General features: G+C 53.6%; 1 protein-coding gene across 1 annotated transcript in view; it reads right to left on the bottom strand.

Annotated features, from left to right (window-relative positions):
* CACNA1I (calcium voltage-gated channel subunit alpha1 I) overlaps positions 1-17,029 on the bottom strand; it is a 90,668-nt gene that overhangs the window by 39,915 nt on the left and 33,724 nt on the right. The window contains exons 5-6 of the mRNA XM_053920584.1: positions 7,121-7,280; positions 86-401 (exon numbers count right to left, since the gene is read on the bottom strand). Coding sequence (XP_053776559.1) covers positions 86-401; positions 7,121-7,280 — 476 coding nt within the window. The remainder of the gene's footprint in view (positions 1-85; positions 402-7,120; positions 7,281-17,029) is intronic.

Here is a 17,029-nt window from a genome sequence, read left to right as displayed (position 1 = left end):
TACCCAGTGCTCCCTGCACGCCGGTCTGGCGGCTCTGCCGGCTCCACCCCCACTGCGGCCGGCCCGCCAGCCCCAGTGGCCTCACCTGGAAGATGACGATCCAGGCGTAGCCGATGTTGTCGAAGTTGATGGCGCCCTTGTGGGGGTTGGCACTGCCCGTGCGGCACACGTTGTAGTAGCGGTTCCAGTTGACGCACAGCCCGCTGGCGTTGAGGTCTTGGCGCCCCGGCCCCAAGTCGTGCACGTCGTCCTTAGACAGGCAGCACTCGCGGCCCCGCTCCTTCAGCGGAGGGATCTCGTGGCAGCCCATGATGCCATTGTCCCCCGAAAGGGAGCAGATGAAGGGCATCTCGTCGTCCTCCTCCGGCTGGTAGTAGGGGGGCAGGGCCACATCCCCTTGTCTGTCCACAGACCATGGTGGAAAGTGAGGAGAAGAGGAGGGGTCACTGCCTTTGCCTCCAGGCCTTGGCACATGCTGCTCCCTCCTCCTGGGACACCTTTCCCCACCTCTGCCATGGCCACAGAAATTCCCCCAGAACCACTGTGGTTAGTTCCAGGGTCACCTGCCCCAGAAGGCTTCCCCAAGGGAGCAAGCAGAGCTGATCCTGGGCCCCCTGCACACACATCCACTCCTGCTCCTGGGGTACATGCGCCCAACTCCACTGGGAGGCTGGGTGCTTTTAGGACAGGAACTGGGTCTCAGCATCCCTAGTCCCCACACTGTATGGATGGCGCAGAGTAGGCACTCAATAAACAGACGCTGAATTTTACTGACCCACCCTTCCCATCTCTGGGACCTCGGGTGGGTTGCTTCCCCTCTCCAGACCTCGATTTCCTCATCTGTAAAACAGAGATAACGCTCCTTGTCCTGCCCTCCTGAGGGGTTCATCTATGATGCGCCAGAATCCCAATCAAAATCTCAACAGGATTTTGTCTGCGGAACCTGGCCAGATGGTTCTAGGGTTTTTCTGGATGAGGGACCAGTCGAGACAATTTTTAAAACAAGAAATATGAGTGCAGTCCAGCCCAACAAGACAGCAAAATACGCTACAACTACAGCTACTAATACAGTGATACTGCCACCAGAACAGAAAGATTCACGGACCATCAGAGTGCACAGGGACAAGCCCACGTCTAAAAGAGAACGTAGTACAGACACACCTTTCAGATCCACGGGGAATGGAGGGACCAAACCATCAGTTGTGGCGTTCCAATCTTCATTGAAAAACAATGAAGACAGATTCCCTACCTCACACCATAAACACAAATAAGCTTCCTGGAGACTTGGTATCAGAAGAGAAAAAGAATGTAAATCTCTTGTTATTAATTGTTTATATTTTGGATATATTAGCTTAAGTAAAATATGTTATAAAATTTTTTGAAAAAAACAAATTTCCAGTGGATTAGAAAGCACAAATGTAATGAATCTAACCACACAAATATTATAAGAAAATACGGAATGCTTTTTGTTAACTCAAGATAGATAAGGCCAAGCTAAGAACCACATGATTTCATTCGTATGCGGGATATGTAACTGAAACTCATACACAACAGTATGGCAGTTACCACAGAGGGGAGGGGGCAAGGGGCAGTAAAGGGTACGGGGGCCAAATACACGGTAACAGATGATGATCTGGGGGTGGCATGCAGTGTGCTACGCAGACCAGGCACCACAGAAATGTATGCTGGACACCTATAGGGCCCCATCCAAACACATGTAAGCTTTAAAAAACGATAGGTAAGGCCTTCCTGGATAAGACACACAAAATCCAAATTCTACAAAGAAAAAGGTCAATATTGACTATATACAAATGTAAAATTTCTAGGAGAGAAACCATAGCTCACAAAGTAAAAAGACAAGCAACAAACTGAAGTAAAAGGGAGGCAAACTTTTTCTGTAAGGGGCCAGACAGAATAGTTTCCGCGGTCCATACGGTCTCAGTGCCAGTTACTCACCTCCGCCCCTGGAGCCTGTGAAAACAGGCATGGGAAAGGGGAATGGTGGGCGTGGCTGTTCCAATAAAACTTTATTTACAAAAACAAGGACAAAGTATTTGCAAACATAAAACAATTAAGAGATAACTATCTAGAGCATCTTAAAAATCTCCTATAAGAAAACTCAATAAGAGAGAGAATAGAGCTTCCGGCCAAGATGGAGGCATAGGTAGACACACTGTGCCTCCTCGAACAACCAAAAGAAGGACAACAACAATTTAAAAACAAAAACCAGAACTGACAGAAAATCGAACTGCATGAAGTCCGACAACCAAGGAGATAAAGAAGAAACATTCATCGAGACCAGTAGGAGGGGCAGAGATGGGCAGCCGGGCAGAGAGGACTCGGAGGAAGGCGACGACTGGCAGACCCAGCGAGGTGGCGGATTGTGGAACGGGGCACGCAGTGCGACAGCTAGCAGACCCCGTGGCCCCACATTTGCACATAGATAAATCGAGAGGAACGGCGGGGGAGCAAAACAGACCTTGCAACCCAGGGCGCCAGCGTGGGGAAATAAAGCCTCAAACCTCTGATTGAGAACACCTGTGGGGGTTGAGGCGGCAGTGGGAGAAACTCCCAGCCTCACATGAGAGTTCGTTGGAGAGACCCACGGGGGCCTAGAGTGTGCACAAGCCCACGCACTCGGGAATCAGCACCAGAGGGGCCCAATTTGATTGTGGGTGGTGAAGGGAGTGACTGCAATCCCCCAGAGAGTGGAGTAGGCGCCATTGCTCCCTCTCGGCCCCTCCCCCACGTACAGCGTCACTGCGCAGTGACCAGTGTTGCCCCGCCCTGGTGAACACCTAAGGCTCCGCCCCTTTATGTTACAGGCACACCAAGACAAAAAAAATGGCCCAAATGAAAGAACAGATCAAAGTTCCAGAAAAAATACAACTAAGTGAGGAAGAGATAGCCAACCTATCAGATGCACAATTCAAAACACTGGTAATGAGGAAGCTCACAGAATTGGTTGAATTTGATCGCAAATTAGATGGAAAAATGAAGGCTATCCTAAGAGAAACAAAGGAAAATGTACAGGGAACCAATAGTGATGGGAAGGAAACTGGAACTCAAATCAACGCTGTGGACCAGAAGGAAGAAAGAAACATCCAACCAGAAAAGAATGAAGAAACAAGAATTCCAAAAAATGAGGAGAGGCTTAGGAACATCCAGGACATCTTTAAAGATTCCAACATCAGAATTATAGGGGTGCCAGAAGGAGAAGAGGAAGAGCAAAAAATTGAAACTTATTTGAACAAATAATGAAGGAGAACTTCCCTAAGCTGACAAAGGTCTCTCTGAGTACCCAAGGAGGAACACACCAAGGCACATCATAATTACATTACCCAAGATGAAACAGAAGGAGAGAATCTTAGAAGCAGCAAGAGAAAAGGACACAGTTACCTACAAAGGAGTTCCCATAAGACTGTCAGCTGATTTCTCAAAAGAAACCTTGCAGGCAAGAAGGGGCTGGAAAGAAGTATTTGAAGTCATGAAAGCCAAGGACCTACATCCAAGATTACTCTTTCCAGCAAAGCTATCATTTAGAATGGAAGGGCAGATAAAGTGCTTCTCAGATAAGGTCAAGTTAAAGGAGTTCATCATCACCAACACCTTATTATATGAAATGTTAAAGGGATTTATCTAAGAAAAAGAAGATCAAAAATATGAACAGTAAAAATGACAGCAAACTCACAGTTATTAACAACCACACCTAAAATAAAAACAAAAGCAAACTAAGCAAACAACTAGAACAGGAACAGAACCACAGAAATGGAGACCACATGGAGGGTTATCAACAGGGGAGTGGGAGGGGAGGAGGGGGGGAAAGGTACAGAGAATAAGTAGCATAAATGATAGGTAGAAAATAGACAGGGGGAGGGTAAGAATAGTATAGGAAATGTAGAAGCCAAAGAACTTATATGTATGACCCATGGACATGAACTATAAGGGGGGAATGTGGGAGGGAGGGGGTGGGCAGGATGGAGTGGAGTGAAGGGGGGGAAATGGGACAACTGTAATAGCATAATCAATAAATATATTTTAAAAAAGAAAGAAAAACAACTCAATAAGAAAATAAAAAGAACCCAGTAGGGGGAAAAAAAGGACAAAAGAACAAAGATTCACAGAGAAAATGAGAATGGCCAATGTGCAGGAAGAGATGCTCACCTCCCACAGGAAAATGCAAACAAAAATAACACTGCGGTCACTTACATCCATCCAAATGGTGCACACATTTTAGTGTTGACATTTCTGAGTGTGCAAAAGGGTGAGTGCCAACCGACACGCTCATACATTGTTAGTGGGGGCGGAAATTGGTACAACCGTTTTAGTGGGCACTTTGGGAACCTCCATCAGCAATGAACATACACACACCCACCCAGACACCTACGGACACCCTCCTGTGACAAAGGCCCCACTGCAGCTCAGGGAGAAACCAGACAGAAAACCTGCAGAAGCAGACGTGGAGCCTGGTGCTGTAGTTACAGCACAGTTAGTCCTTCTTATCAGTGACTCTGAGTCACCCAGGAAGGGTCAACACGAGAGCGGCCCCCTTGTGTCTAAGAGTGGGGGCGCAGGCTACTCCTCAGACTCCACTGTCAGCCGCTGTTTAAACAGAAATGAAGCTTTGGCTTTTGGAGGAGTGGGATTGAGTTGTCTGGGACGTTTGACATCTACAGAATCCCAGCGGTGAGGGATCAGCCGCGGACTTCTCAACCAATGTAACGGGACAAGGGGACATTGGGGAAAAGCAGATCCCAACCCCCACCACGTACCATACTAGAAACTATTTCAGGTGGGACATATATATGGCCCTAAATGTGAACAACAAAACAAGAAAGCCTCTAAAAGCAAACGTTGGAGAATATTTTCATGACCTTGGGTGACGAAAAGGTTTCTTAAACTAGACACAAAAAGCAATACTTTAAAAATGATTGATAATCTGGACTTCATTACCACTAAGAGCCTCTGAGAGTGAAAATGGAAAACTCGGACTGGAAAAAAATACCTAATACCCACCACAGAGCTCAGATCCAGAATATAAAGAACTACTACAAATTTATGAGAAAAAGAAAGACAATCCTATTTCAAAATGGCTAAAGACCATAACAGACACTTCACAAGAAGATACGCAGATGGCTAATGAAACATAAAAGATGCATACCATCATTAGTCATCAGGGAGACACAAACCGAAACCACAGTCAGAACCAACGCTGGACGTCGCCGAGGATGTGGGGCGAGCGGCACTCTCAGGCTGCGCTAGTAGACGTTGAGTGCAACCATTTGGGAGAACAGGGTGGCAAAATCTACGGGAGCAAAATACGCACACTCTTCACCCGGCGATTCCATTCCCGGGTGTTTACCCAAAAGGAAAGGGTGTCTATATCCATCTGAAGACATGTACAAGGACATTTATGAGTCATGAGACCCAAAACACCAGAAACAACCCAAATCAACAGCAGAGTGGAAAAAGAAGTGGCACTGTTCTCACTCCGTGGAATCCTCAGCAACGACAGAGAAGGAGCTGCGGACACACGGCAGCCTGGATGAATCTCGCAGACATATTATGCTGAGCCCAAGAAGCAGCCACTAAAGGTAACATCCTAGATGATTCCATTTAAAGAAGCTTCCAAACCAGACAAGACAAATCCATGGTGATAGAGGTCAGCACAGTGACTGCTCGGGGTGAGGGGGTGGTCACGGGGCAGGCACAGGAGGGAGCCTGCCCGGGCGTGGGAGTTTCTCCGGGTAGATGGACACTGCACACCCAGGGAAAAGCTCCTCAGGCTGCACAGGTAATGGACGTGCCTGCTGCAAACTGTGATTTATATCTTAACAACAAAGTATTAAAAACTTGGTCTAGCAATTATGGGCCTAGCCACGGAGTACCTGTGTATACCAGGCGCCCTGCAGCCTTGCACAGTCAGAGCAAAAACTCCATCTTCTGCTTCACCACGGGCTTGGCGGCGGCAGCCCCTCGGGTGCGTTTGCTGCCTGAGAGGATGAATCAAAGTGCCTTCCTAATTTCTCCCCCCGGCCTGGCACACCGCAGGCATGCACAAATGCATCTGACAACGAACACACCCCCGCGTGCAGACACATCTGTACGTACACTCGAAGACGCGGCTGATCCCTCATCGCTGGGATTCTGTACATGTCAAACGTCCCAGACAACTCAAGCCCACTCCTCCAAAAGCCAAAGCTTCATTTCTGTTTAACAGCGGCTGACAGTGGAGTCTGAGGAGTAGCCTGCGCCCCCGCTCTTAGACACAAGGGGGCCACTCGCGTGTTGACCCTTCCTGGGTGACTCAGAGTCACCGATAAGAAGGACTAACTGTGCTGTAACTACAGCACCAGGCTCCATGTCTGCTTCTGCCGGTTTTCTGTCTGGTTTCTCCCTGTTACTCCACTTCTTCTGGGGTCTTCACTGCCCTTCGCCCTCCTATCCCACCTTAAACAACGCGGGGATTGTGTGGTCCAAAACCCACATGGAACTCGTGACTACTAACAGCCTACTGTTGACCAGATGCCTTACTTACAACATAAACAGTCGATTCACACATATTTTGTATTATATACTGTGGTCTTACAATAGAGTAAGCTGGAGAAAAGAGAATGTTAATACGGAAGTCCCAAGGTTCGTCTGCAAGTTTTTTCAAACTGTTGCACATCTCCACAGTTTTCCAGTATATTTGTTGGGGAAAACTGCATGTAAGCGGGCCTGCGCAGTTCAAACCCGTGCTGTTCACAGGGCAGCTACAGTTTGCTGCTTCCACTCTGTTGGCCCCGATTCCCAATGACCAAGTTAAAACTCTGTATTAAGTACGAGTCCGTAGGAGCTGAATGAGCATCTGAGGGGGTTTACTCATAGACCTGGACTTTGTGATAGTAATTTTGAGAGCTCAGAGGCCTTCTCTGCTCATTTTAGTGTCCAGCTGCTCAGGGGAGACCCACCACTAACTCACCTTGGCACATCCCTTGATCTCCCCACACCACTGGGAGTAAGGATTGGGACCAGGTACTCGATGGGGAGACCTTCCTAGCCCTCAAAGATTCAGCACAACAGGGGCCCAGGGAAGACTGGCTGGAAGCCGCCCGGGGCGGGGCAGGGCTTGACTCACATGGTGAAGTTCTCCTCCAGGAAGCAGCGGTTACGCAGCAGGCCCGCCCACAGCTGCACGCCGATGATGCCGAAAATGAAGAAGACAAAGAAGCAGAGCAGGAGGACATTCCCCAGCATGGGCAGCGTGTCCAGGAGCAGGTTCACCAGGATCCGCATACCTGGGAGGCCGAAGGGTGGAGGGTTGTCAGACAGGCCTCAGAGGGCCCAGACAGGACAGGAGGAGAGCAGGGTCAGAGAAACAGAGAGGGGGGCAGTGAGAGGAGAGGTGGGGACACATGGCCCAGGGCTCCTTACTGCTCCCGCCTGCTCAGCGGCCACCAGAGAGGCCTTCTCCTTTGTGTCTGCCCCACCACCCAGAGACCAAGGGAATGGCTCTGGGCCCCAATGCACTTCCACTGGATTGTAGATGAATAAGCACCTACGGAACTCATTATGGAGCACCTTTTACGTGCCAGGCACTCTTCTGAGTACTGCACAAGTATGACCTCCTTCAGTCTGCACGACAACTCTCTGAGGTTGGTGACATTACCCCAATTTTATAGAAGAGGTAACTGGAGGTTCATTGAACTGAAGCTACTTGCCCAGGCCACACAGCTAGAAAGGGGGTTTAAACCAGGCGTCCTGACAGCAAGCCTAGAACTCTTTCCAGGATCCAGGGCCTGGGACCTAGGCTGGCTCACCTCGCTATGCTCAGCACACACCCGGGATGGGCACAGCTGGTGCCTAATGAATGTGTCCTGAATGCCCTTCATCTCCAGGGCAGTCAGCAGTCCCCTGATCATGCCAGGATGCACCAGTACCAGTCAGAATCACCCTGGTAACCCAGCCCACTGCATGATGGAACCAGGCAGAGCCACCTACAGAAGAAACATGGCCTGAGAGGGACTCAGCTCTGGCCTGATGTCAGAAGTGGCCTTTTCCCTTCCTGAGAAATAGCAGCAATGAACCAGTCAATCCAGCAGCGAAAAAGAGGAGAAAATGGGGAAACCAGGGTGGAGAGAGGAGTCCCCAGGGGAGCAACCGGGTAACCCGAGGGGGGTTTCAAGCAGATAGGGGGAGGGAGTATAATGTGTTAGTCGCATTCTGGGCGGCTGCCGTCCTGAAACCTAGCAGGCAGGGAAAGCCGTGGGAAGCACGCAGCCTCTGACTTACAGAGATCCTGGTTCAAATCCTGCCCTGCTGCCTGTGGGACCTTGAGCCTGGCCCTTTCCCTCTTGGAGGATAAGGCCCCTCAGCAAAAGGGCCCAAGAAGACAACAGCCACCCTGCAAAGGTCCTCAGCTCAAGGGCCACACCCCGCAGAGGAAATGGAGAACATACCCAGCTTCCAACCCCACCCCACACACTTAGTCAGCCTTCACATCTGTCCCCCCATCCTTCCTTTCTGCCCTCTTGGACCCTGGGTTTCCTTTTCTCTCTCCACAGCCACAGTCCCCCCACCTCATAGCCCACCTGTGAAGGTGACCTTCTCTCCCCAGTGTGGGTGATATCCACCAGATTGACTTCAGTATGTTACCCACTCCTCCTGACTCTGTGCATGGAGGTCCAGCCCCTCTGACCACCAGAGAACCCATAGAAGCACGAGGCCCAGGCAAGTGGGTCCCCTCTGTGGTTTTGTCCAGCCACCTTTCCCAGTCCTGGGCTGACACGGAGATCACATGACCTAGTCCTGGCCAATCCACATTTTTTGGTCCCCTAGCCCTAGGGTGTTGGTCCAGGATGGGCATGTGACCCCAGCCAGGACCAATGAGAGTCAGACCCTGAGACTTCTGTTGGAACTACAGGGGGCAAGGGCTCTTTTTCTGCAGAGGTTGCAAGCCGGCAGAGTAACACTGAGGCTGCTGGGCCCATCTTGCCTCGGGAAGGCAATGCCCACCCACCCCCCCCCGAGGTTGAAGCCAGCCCAGGGAAAACAGAGCCCGTGACAGAGAGGGGGCAATTCCTGACAAGAGCCACTCTCTAGAACACAAATCTGGACACATCACCACCATGCATGAAAATCTCAGGTCCCCATCACCTATGGAAGCTGCGGGGTAGGTCCCCGGAAGGTGGCTCGTGAACCCTATGAAACTGCTGTAGACGATGCAGGTACGATGTCATGGGCTTTTCTGAGAACGTCCACACAAGTGTCTGCAGCTCCAAAGAGGGTCGAAAGCTGGTGTCGGCCTCGGTTGCACAACTCCCCAAGATCTCGTGAGATCCAACACCGCCTACCTCTCTAGATCCATCTCCCTCTCCCCACCCCCTTTCCCTCTCTCACCAATTTGCACCCTATGCAATACCAAATTACCTGAAGTTCCCTAAACATACCATGGGATTTCACACCTCCATGCTTTTACTCATGTTATTCTCTTTCTTCCATCCCTCTTGTGCCTGGAAAACCCCTGTTCGGCCACCACTGAAAGCCCAGCTGAAGCTCGACTTTCTCCCTGCGAAGCCTTCCCATACTATTTCCCATTCCATGCCCAGTAGAGCCCATCCCTCTCCCCCCGGCCCTGGCGAGCCTGGGCTGCGGCGTAGGCTGTACATGCCCGTCAATATGCAGTCTTCTTCCAGCCCCAGCGCATAGCTGCCGGTTCACCCTCCCGTCCCTTCCACTGGGCTGTGAGCTCCCAGGCCTGTGTCTGAGGCACCCCAGGCTCCCGGAACCCAGCAGGTCCTGGCCCAGAACAGAGGCCCAGCCAACGTCTATTGAGAGACGGCTTGTGAATGCCTGAAGGGGTAAGTCGTTAGCAGAGAGTGGCAGATAGGAGACGGGCGATGGAAAGACGGTGGCCCTGTCTGGATTTTTCTTCTTTCCAGGCGTGATGGTGAGGTGGTTATTAACAAGGGTCATTATTTGGGATGCATCAGGATGCATCAGGATCTCTGTGTGGAGTGGTTGCCAATCGATAATGAATGCCCACCCCCATCCTTCCTCCCCACAAAACTAGGGCAGCTCCCTCTGGGAAGGGCGTGGGGCTCACTTGCAGGCAGCTGCCTCCAGCTGAGAACAGAGCATGGTAAGTGAGGGCCCAATACCCCAACTCCCCACATCTGCCCCCTCCAAAGAGTAGCCAGGGATGTTGGGAGGAGGGAAGCAAAAAAATAGATCAAGCGCGCACTAATCCATCCGAATGCCAGCTAAGTCATCGCAGGCCTTTCTGAGGTTCCACCAACCACTCACACACCAAAAGTTCACCGATGCTGCTGTGTGCTGCGCGCAAGGCAGGCCACTGCGGTCCAAGGACAAACAAGTACCATTTTTCAGAACTAGCAACAGGGGGACAGGGGACCCCAGGGAAAAGGACCATGCCCAGGGAGGGGTAGCTCTGGGCACTTTTCCAAGGGGCTGACTGGAGCCGAACTGGACCCTCCACATGATGGGAGCTTGTGACAAAGGCACAGAGGGTGACCCTCCAGACAGTGCGCCAGGGGGACTAAGGAGTGGGGGCCCTGTGCTAGCTGGCCATCGGGGAGGCCAGCTGGCAGATTTGTAAGCAGGCCGAGCCCTTGATGGGCGGGGTCTGGGGTTGAAACAAGAAGGGGCAGTCCTGGAGGCCAGGGCAGGGGCTGGAGGCAAGCCCAGGGAGGCAAGCCCCCCTGGCCGGGCAGCGGCCAGCAGGGGCCAGACCAGAAAGGCCTCCAGGAGGCAGGAGGCAGCTCAGCACAATGGGCACCTGACTGCTCCCCAGGGCCCAGCCTTTGTTGCTCAATTAATTACATTTCCCTTGTTCTCCTGAAAACCTGCCCGCCTGACTTCCCTGAGTGGCAGCCTGATCTCTCCTTCCCTGCCCCCCTCTCCTGGGCTGGGCCCCAGCTCACTTCACGGTTCTCCTGGGGAGTCCCCCAGGCCATACTTAGCTAATCAGGGACTAAGAATGAGTCTATCACTTCCGTGCCAGGGACAGGGAGCCATGGAATTAGGGAGTCATGGAGGAGCCCCCGAGATCCTGGCTAATCCTCCTTTTATGCCCACAGTCCAGTAATCAGCCAAGGTGAGTCGGATGTTTCCACTCTGCCCCCCATTCCCCTGGCACCGGGCATTGGAGACGGAGGCAGAGAGGGGAGAGAGAGAAGGCTGAGAAGAGGGGTGGAATGTGGGGCGCAGAAGCAAGAAAAGAGATGGGACATCTCCAAGATGTGGGGCTTGAGGCCAGAGGCATGGTGGCCAGAGGCCATCAGTAGAGATGGGGCTCATTCGGATATGTGGAGTTTGGGGTGCCTGGTGTATATCCATATAAAGTCGTTCCGTAAGATCTCAGGGTCAGGGGTTCAGGAGAGAGGAGTGTGGCCTGGGGTATCACATGGGTGGCACCAGGGGAGAGACAGTCTCTGAATGGATAGCATTTCAATCAGGAGCTAGGAGGGGACAGATGACAGATGGGAGAGCGGATGGAGCCACTCAACCTCTTCACCCCCGTTCTCCACGGACTCCGAGACAGGACCCTGTGTTCTAAGGGAAGCTGGGCAGCAGCCAGGCAGGGAGACCTGTTGGTGGCAGTAGGGGACCTGGGAGGAGTGAGCAGGTGGGCTTCCTGACCAGCATCGTCCCTGGAGGCCCCGGGTCCCTCTGCAGACAGGCGCTGTCAGCCCAGATTAGCGCAACCATGCTGCCAGGCCAGCTCATGTGGAAATAGCCCAATTCACAGCAGCTTCTGCTGGGGCTGCAGCCCACAGCCAAGAGGAGGGGCCGAGGGCAAAGGGGCCTGAGGCTGCAGCCTGGACATAGGGTCCCCCTCTCTCTCTGGTCTGGCCAGGGGAGTGGAGGCTGCTGAGTGACCAGGAAAGGTCGTCTGCTGCTTCCGCCACTGCCAACGCCACCTGGTCAAGGGCACAATGGGTGCCCAGGAGGTCAGGCCAGGCAGCGTACAGCCCAGCCCTAGGATACAGCTGCTATCCCCGTCTAGACAGGGGCGCCGATGAGCTGATGAGGGGTCTCAGTGCCCACTCCTGAGATGGGAAACACACCCCAGCCCAGAAGTGGGCACCCCTGCACCCTCCATCCCAGGAGAGGCCTTGGGTCCCTTCCCAAGGGCATCATGCCCAGGGTGTGGGTCTGGCCCAGGTCCCACTGAAGGGCCCTGCACTCACTGTGGCACAAAGATCTACTCATTCTTCAAACGTCCTGACCCCACTCTTCGGTGAAACCTCCCTCAAGTACATGGAGGCCCTTCCCCTTGACCTCTGCTGCCTCTGTTACAGCACGTGTCCCACCGGCCCATAGCCCCTGGCTACCGCATCTGCCTGCAGAGAAGGGGCTGCATCTGAATCTCCTCCGAGACCCCACGCTTGACCCAGGTCCTGGCCTGGTGGCTACTTTGGATGGATGGATGGATGGATGGATGGATGGATGGATGGACACATAGTGGCCCACTCCCTTGATCTGCTGTCCCGCCCAGGAATCACTCCCCCCTCTCCAATTTATAGAGAAAATGTGACCCTGGGCAGGGGGGTCTGCCTTCACCTTGCCCCCATCTCCCAGCGTTTCTTCTCTCACAGTCCTGGCTGCTCTTTCTTGCTCCGGAGTCAGGCTCTCACCAGATGTTTTGGCCAGATGTTCTCCCACCTCCATCTCTTCAGAGAAGCCCAATCCCTGGGGAAATTGGGCCCCTCCCTTCCATCTCCCCTCCTCTCCCCCCGCCTCTATCTTTTCCTTCCTTCCTTCCTTCCTTCCTTCCTTCCTTCCTTCCTTCCTTCCTTCCCCATAGGAGCTGCCAGGCCTTTCTCCCACAGGGTGGCTTGGGGACCCTTTGTCAGTGCCAAGAACAGATAGCCCTGAAGTCCAAGGCCTGGGGTCAGAGCCTCCCTCAGCTTCCCCCCAGGTTCCAGGTAAACACACACTCCAAGTGAAAACATGGAGATTTCATGAAGGTCTGTTTCCAAGTGCGTCTCCCAGCCCCCTTTTCAATAGGTGGCCCCCAGGACCGAGTCCAAGAAGAAGTCCTGGGGCCTCCCTGCTCCATCTCAGCACGGCTGGCCGGCCCTGGCAAGGACCTGGCAGATAGGGCCAGAGCAGACCTAGGCCGCCAGGGCCAGGAGACGGCCATGGGTCCAGGGCCCCTCGGTCCAACAGGCAATCAGAAATGCTTTGCCTCCAGGACCAGATCGTTCTGAGACTTCTCCTGCTAAAACCAAGAGTCTAGGATTCCGCAGCAGGATGGATGATGCTAAGATTCTCCGCGATTCCCAGCAAGGCTAACTCCAAGCTCTCGGGAGTAGGAGACCCCACACCATTAATGTGCAGTGTCGGCACCTTCACTGGGCACTGTTTGCTGCCCCACGGTCTAGCTGGGGATGGGGAAACTGAGGCACAAGAGGTGGAGCCGAGCCACTGAACAAGTCCCAGGCACAAACCCTAGTCTACCTGCCCAGGAGGCTGCGGTCTATGGCCCTGGCACTGGGGCCCTTCCTTGTGAGGAAAGCTGGGGCAGGGCAGTTCGCTGGCACTGCGGACTCGCCACTGGGGGTGCTGTGTGCCACCCCCACTGTGCAGACAAGGGAGCAAAGCAGGACAAGATTCCCCAAGCCCTGCAGCCAGTGAGCACGGGACCAGGCTCTGTGTGCAGGCTGGGTGGCCCAGAGGCCGAGCTCTGCGCAAACCACTGCACTATCCTGCCTCCTGCCCTGGTGATGCCCCTCGGGCTGCACAGAACCCGGTGCCATGAGAACTCTGCGCCCTGACAGTACAAGGCACTCAGAGGGGCGCCTTGAGGGCATCGTTTCAGCCTGTGGGGCCCTTCTGCATTGACCCTCAATGTGGGCAGGGGGCCTCCAGGATGCCCTGCAGAGGGGCTGGGTGGCTGGATGCCTACATGCTAAATGGAGAGAAAGGAGGTCATGAAAAGGAGTGAAAAGCTCTGGGGTAGTACAAGCACAGGTTCAAATCCTAGCTCTGCCCCCAGCCAGCTGTGGCCTCAGGCAAGTTACTCTGAAGCGCTCTCTGCCTCAGTTTCCCCATCTGTAAAGTGGGCCAGTATCCTCGGGCTGTTGCAATAATATCGCCTGTGTAAAGGACTGTGATGGGTCTGTTGTAAGCACCTGACAAATTTTAACCACTTATTAAAATGAGTACTTCCGTGGAAGATTTGGAAAGTCACCTCCCCCTCTGCCCACCTGCAATCCTCTGTCCAGCCACACGGTCCCCAGGCTGGCTCCTCCTCCCCATCTTTGCATGTGGGGTTGTCTTCCGGGAACACGCTCCCGACCCTCTGTGTACTCGGTGAGCATCTTCCAAAGCCTCTGCCCAGACACCCTGAGGCTGCCCCCTCCATCCTCAATGCCCCCAGGACCTCTTTGTAACAGTGGCACCAATTGACCACTTACTGCACACGAGGCTCCCTGTTAAGCTCTTTCCACACATTGTGGTATTTCATCCTTACCAGACTGTATGGAAATGGGTATCATGAGCCCCATTTCATCATAGGAGAAATGGAGGCCCAGAGAGGAGCAGGCAAATGGAAGGACGAGACCCAGGGCCTGCCAGTGCAGAGCGAGCCTCCAGTTCCTGGTCCTGCAGCTGGGGCCTGGCAGTGGCCTTCCTGCCCTGGGAGCTCGCTCTCCACCTCTTGGCCCCACCCACCCCAGGCCCCACCCAGAGGCCCCTGCATTGAGATGAGTTCTCGCTGAACCAGGGACTGTGGATTGGCAGGGCTCTGGGGGGTGGGCAGCAGCCCAGGCCAGGCTCAGCATCTCCCCCAGCTTCCCCCGGGCTCCCCAGGCCTCTGTACCCGCCCCCTCTCCACAGCCGGGCCGGGGCGTGCTGTGCCCAGGTGCACACGTGGGCCAGCAGCTCAGACTCAGCTGGCTGAGGCCTTAGCAGTGATTGCCCTAGTTTCTCACTGGAGAGAGAGAGAAAAAAAAAAACAAAACACACTTCCACAGTTAAACAGCTTGGCCAGTAGGCTTTGGGAGGCACTGCACAGGCTTAAGGGGTATGCAGGCCCAGTGAGGCCTGGAGGCAGCTGGTGCCAGAAAGGAGCACTTGTAGAGGTAATCCAGCCCCATCTTGCCAAGACTCAGAAAGGGCTAGTGACTTAGGAAAGGCCACACAGCAAGCAACCAGAACCCAGCTTCCTGACTCAAGGTCAGGCGCTTCCTCCCTCCCTCCCCAACCTCCTCCTCCACCCTGTCTCCTTTATCCATCAGAGAGACCTGCAGGGGTGGGCCAGAGGGACACATTTTACGGGGCTTTATAAAGAGCACCATGACTTCCGGGTCCCCCACCCAATCTGGGCGAAGTTTAAAACCGTGCATCTTATCGAGCCCTTGCTCCTGCTTTGTGCAATCAGGGAAACTGAGGCCCTGAGACGCTAGGGGACCTCCCAGCTCACACAGCACATTCCTGGCACAGCCGAAAACCAGAACTCGCATTCCCAGACGACCCAACTGAGTCTTCTGGCTGGTCGTGTTTTTAAACTACTTTTTAAACGGCAGGCAGCCACCCCACTCTCCACAGCTTTGTAACTAATAACCTATAATTTCACTTTGCCTATTCCCAACTCTCCAGCCTGCCACCTAGTGGCGAGCTTGAAAGCTACGGGCTATTGTTGAATGAGTCTCTGAGAGGCAGCTCTAAATATGCAGGGGAGGATGTGGAATGTTTCAGAGAAACATGTAGAAAAAAAGGAAGTAACCAGCCAAATCTCCCCAGGGAGCATTTCAGAGAGCCTGTGTCCCCATGTCACTCATTCCCTGGTGACTCTAGGCAGAGGGCCTGGGGGCAAAGCTGGATCAATGGGCCTGCTCTGACTTCCTGAGGCTCCTGTTAGTTACTCAGGAACATGGATTTACCTTAAACCCCCTGCCCAGGGGGAGCAGCTGGAAGTGTCTAAGTCGGGGGAGTGGGCACTGGTTATATTTTGGACCTCAGAGGGTTCATGCTCTCAACACTTCCAGAGAGCGTGGTTCCTTTGCCAGCTGAGAGGCGGAGTCAGCTCAGAGCGGAAGCCCGCACTCCCCATTCACTCGTCCACTGGCTTCCCAGCACCGGCTACCAGCAGGAAGGAGGCCCCAAGGGACCCCAAACTCTCTGGGCCCTCTTGTCCCTGCAGGCCCCAAAAGTGGAGCCTCCAGGAGGGACCACAGGGCCATCCTGCCCTTCCCCATCCTGTCCTTCCCCAGAGAACCAGGCGGGCTGGAACTGGGGACTTGGAAGTGACCTCCACAGCCAGGAACCATCTAATGAGCTCCTACACAATGGGACAGGGAGGAAGGGGGGACATGTGCCTACACACCTCTTATGTGCACATGTGCCGCACGTGCACACACCCATGTGCACACCACCGCACATGTGCACACCACCTCACGTGTGCATGCCCCTCACACGTGCACACCCCGCAGATGTGTGCCCACCACACATGCATGTATGCCCTGACATGTGCACACACAAGTGCACACTCCCGTGTGTGCATGCCCTCACATGTGTGCACCCTCACATGGGCACGCCCCCTCACCTGTGCATACATGGTGTCACATGTGCGTGCCCCTCATGTGTATACACACCGTCACATGCATACACACCCTCACATGTGTACACCCCCATTTGTACACATCCTCTCACGTTCACATACAAGGCTGTCCAACCCGCGGGTTGTCTGTAGCCCAGGATGGCTATGAATGCGGCCCGACACAAAATCGTAAATCTACTTAAAACCTTTTTTTGCTCATCAGTCTTCGTTAGTGTTTGTGTATTTAATATGTGGCCCAAGACACCTCTTCTTCTTCCAGTGTGGCCGGAGACGCCAAGAGGTCGGACACCCCGGACACACCCTCATATGCACACACTCTCACATGCACACACACACTCTCACATGTGCACACACCCTCATGTGTGCACACACCCTCACTTGTACACACACCCTCACGTATGCACACACACCTTCACACGTGCACACACCCTCACTTGTGCACACACCCAACATGTGTGC

Source organism: Desmodus rotundus, chromosome 3 (assembly GCF_022682495.2).
Source record: "Desmodus rotundus isolate HL8 chromosome 3, HLdesRot8A.1, whole genome shotgun sequence".
Classification (NCBI taxonomy): Eukaryota; Metazoa; Chordata; class Mammalia; order Chiroptera; family Phyllostomidae; genus Desmodus; species Desmodus rotundus.
This window is presented reverse-complemented; position numbering and strand designations above follow the sequence as displayed.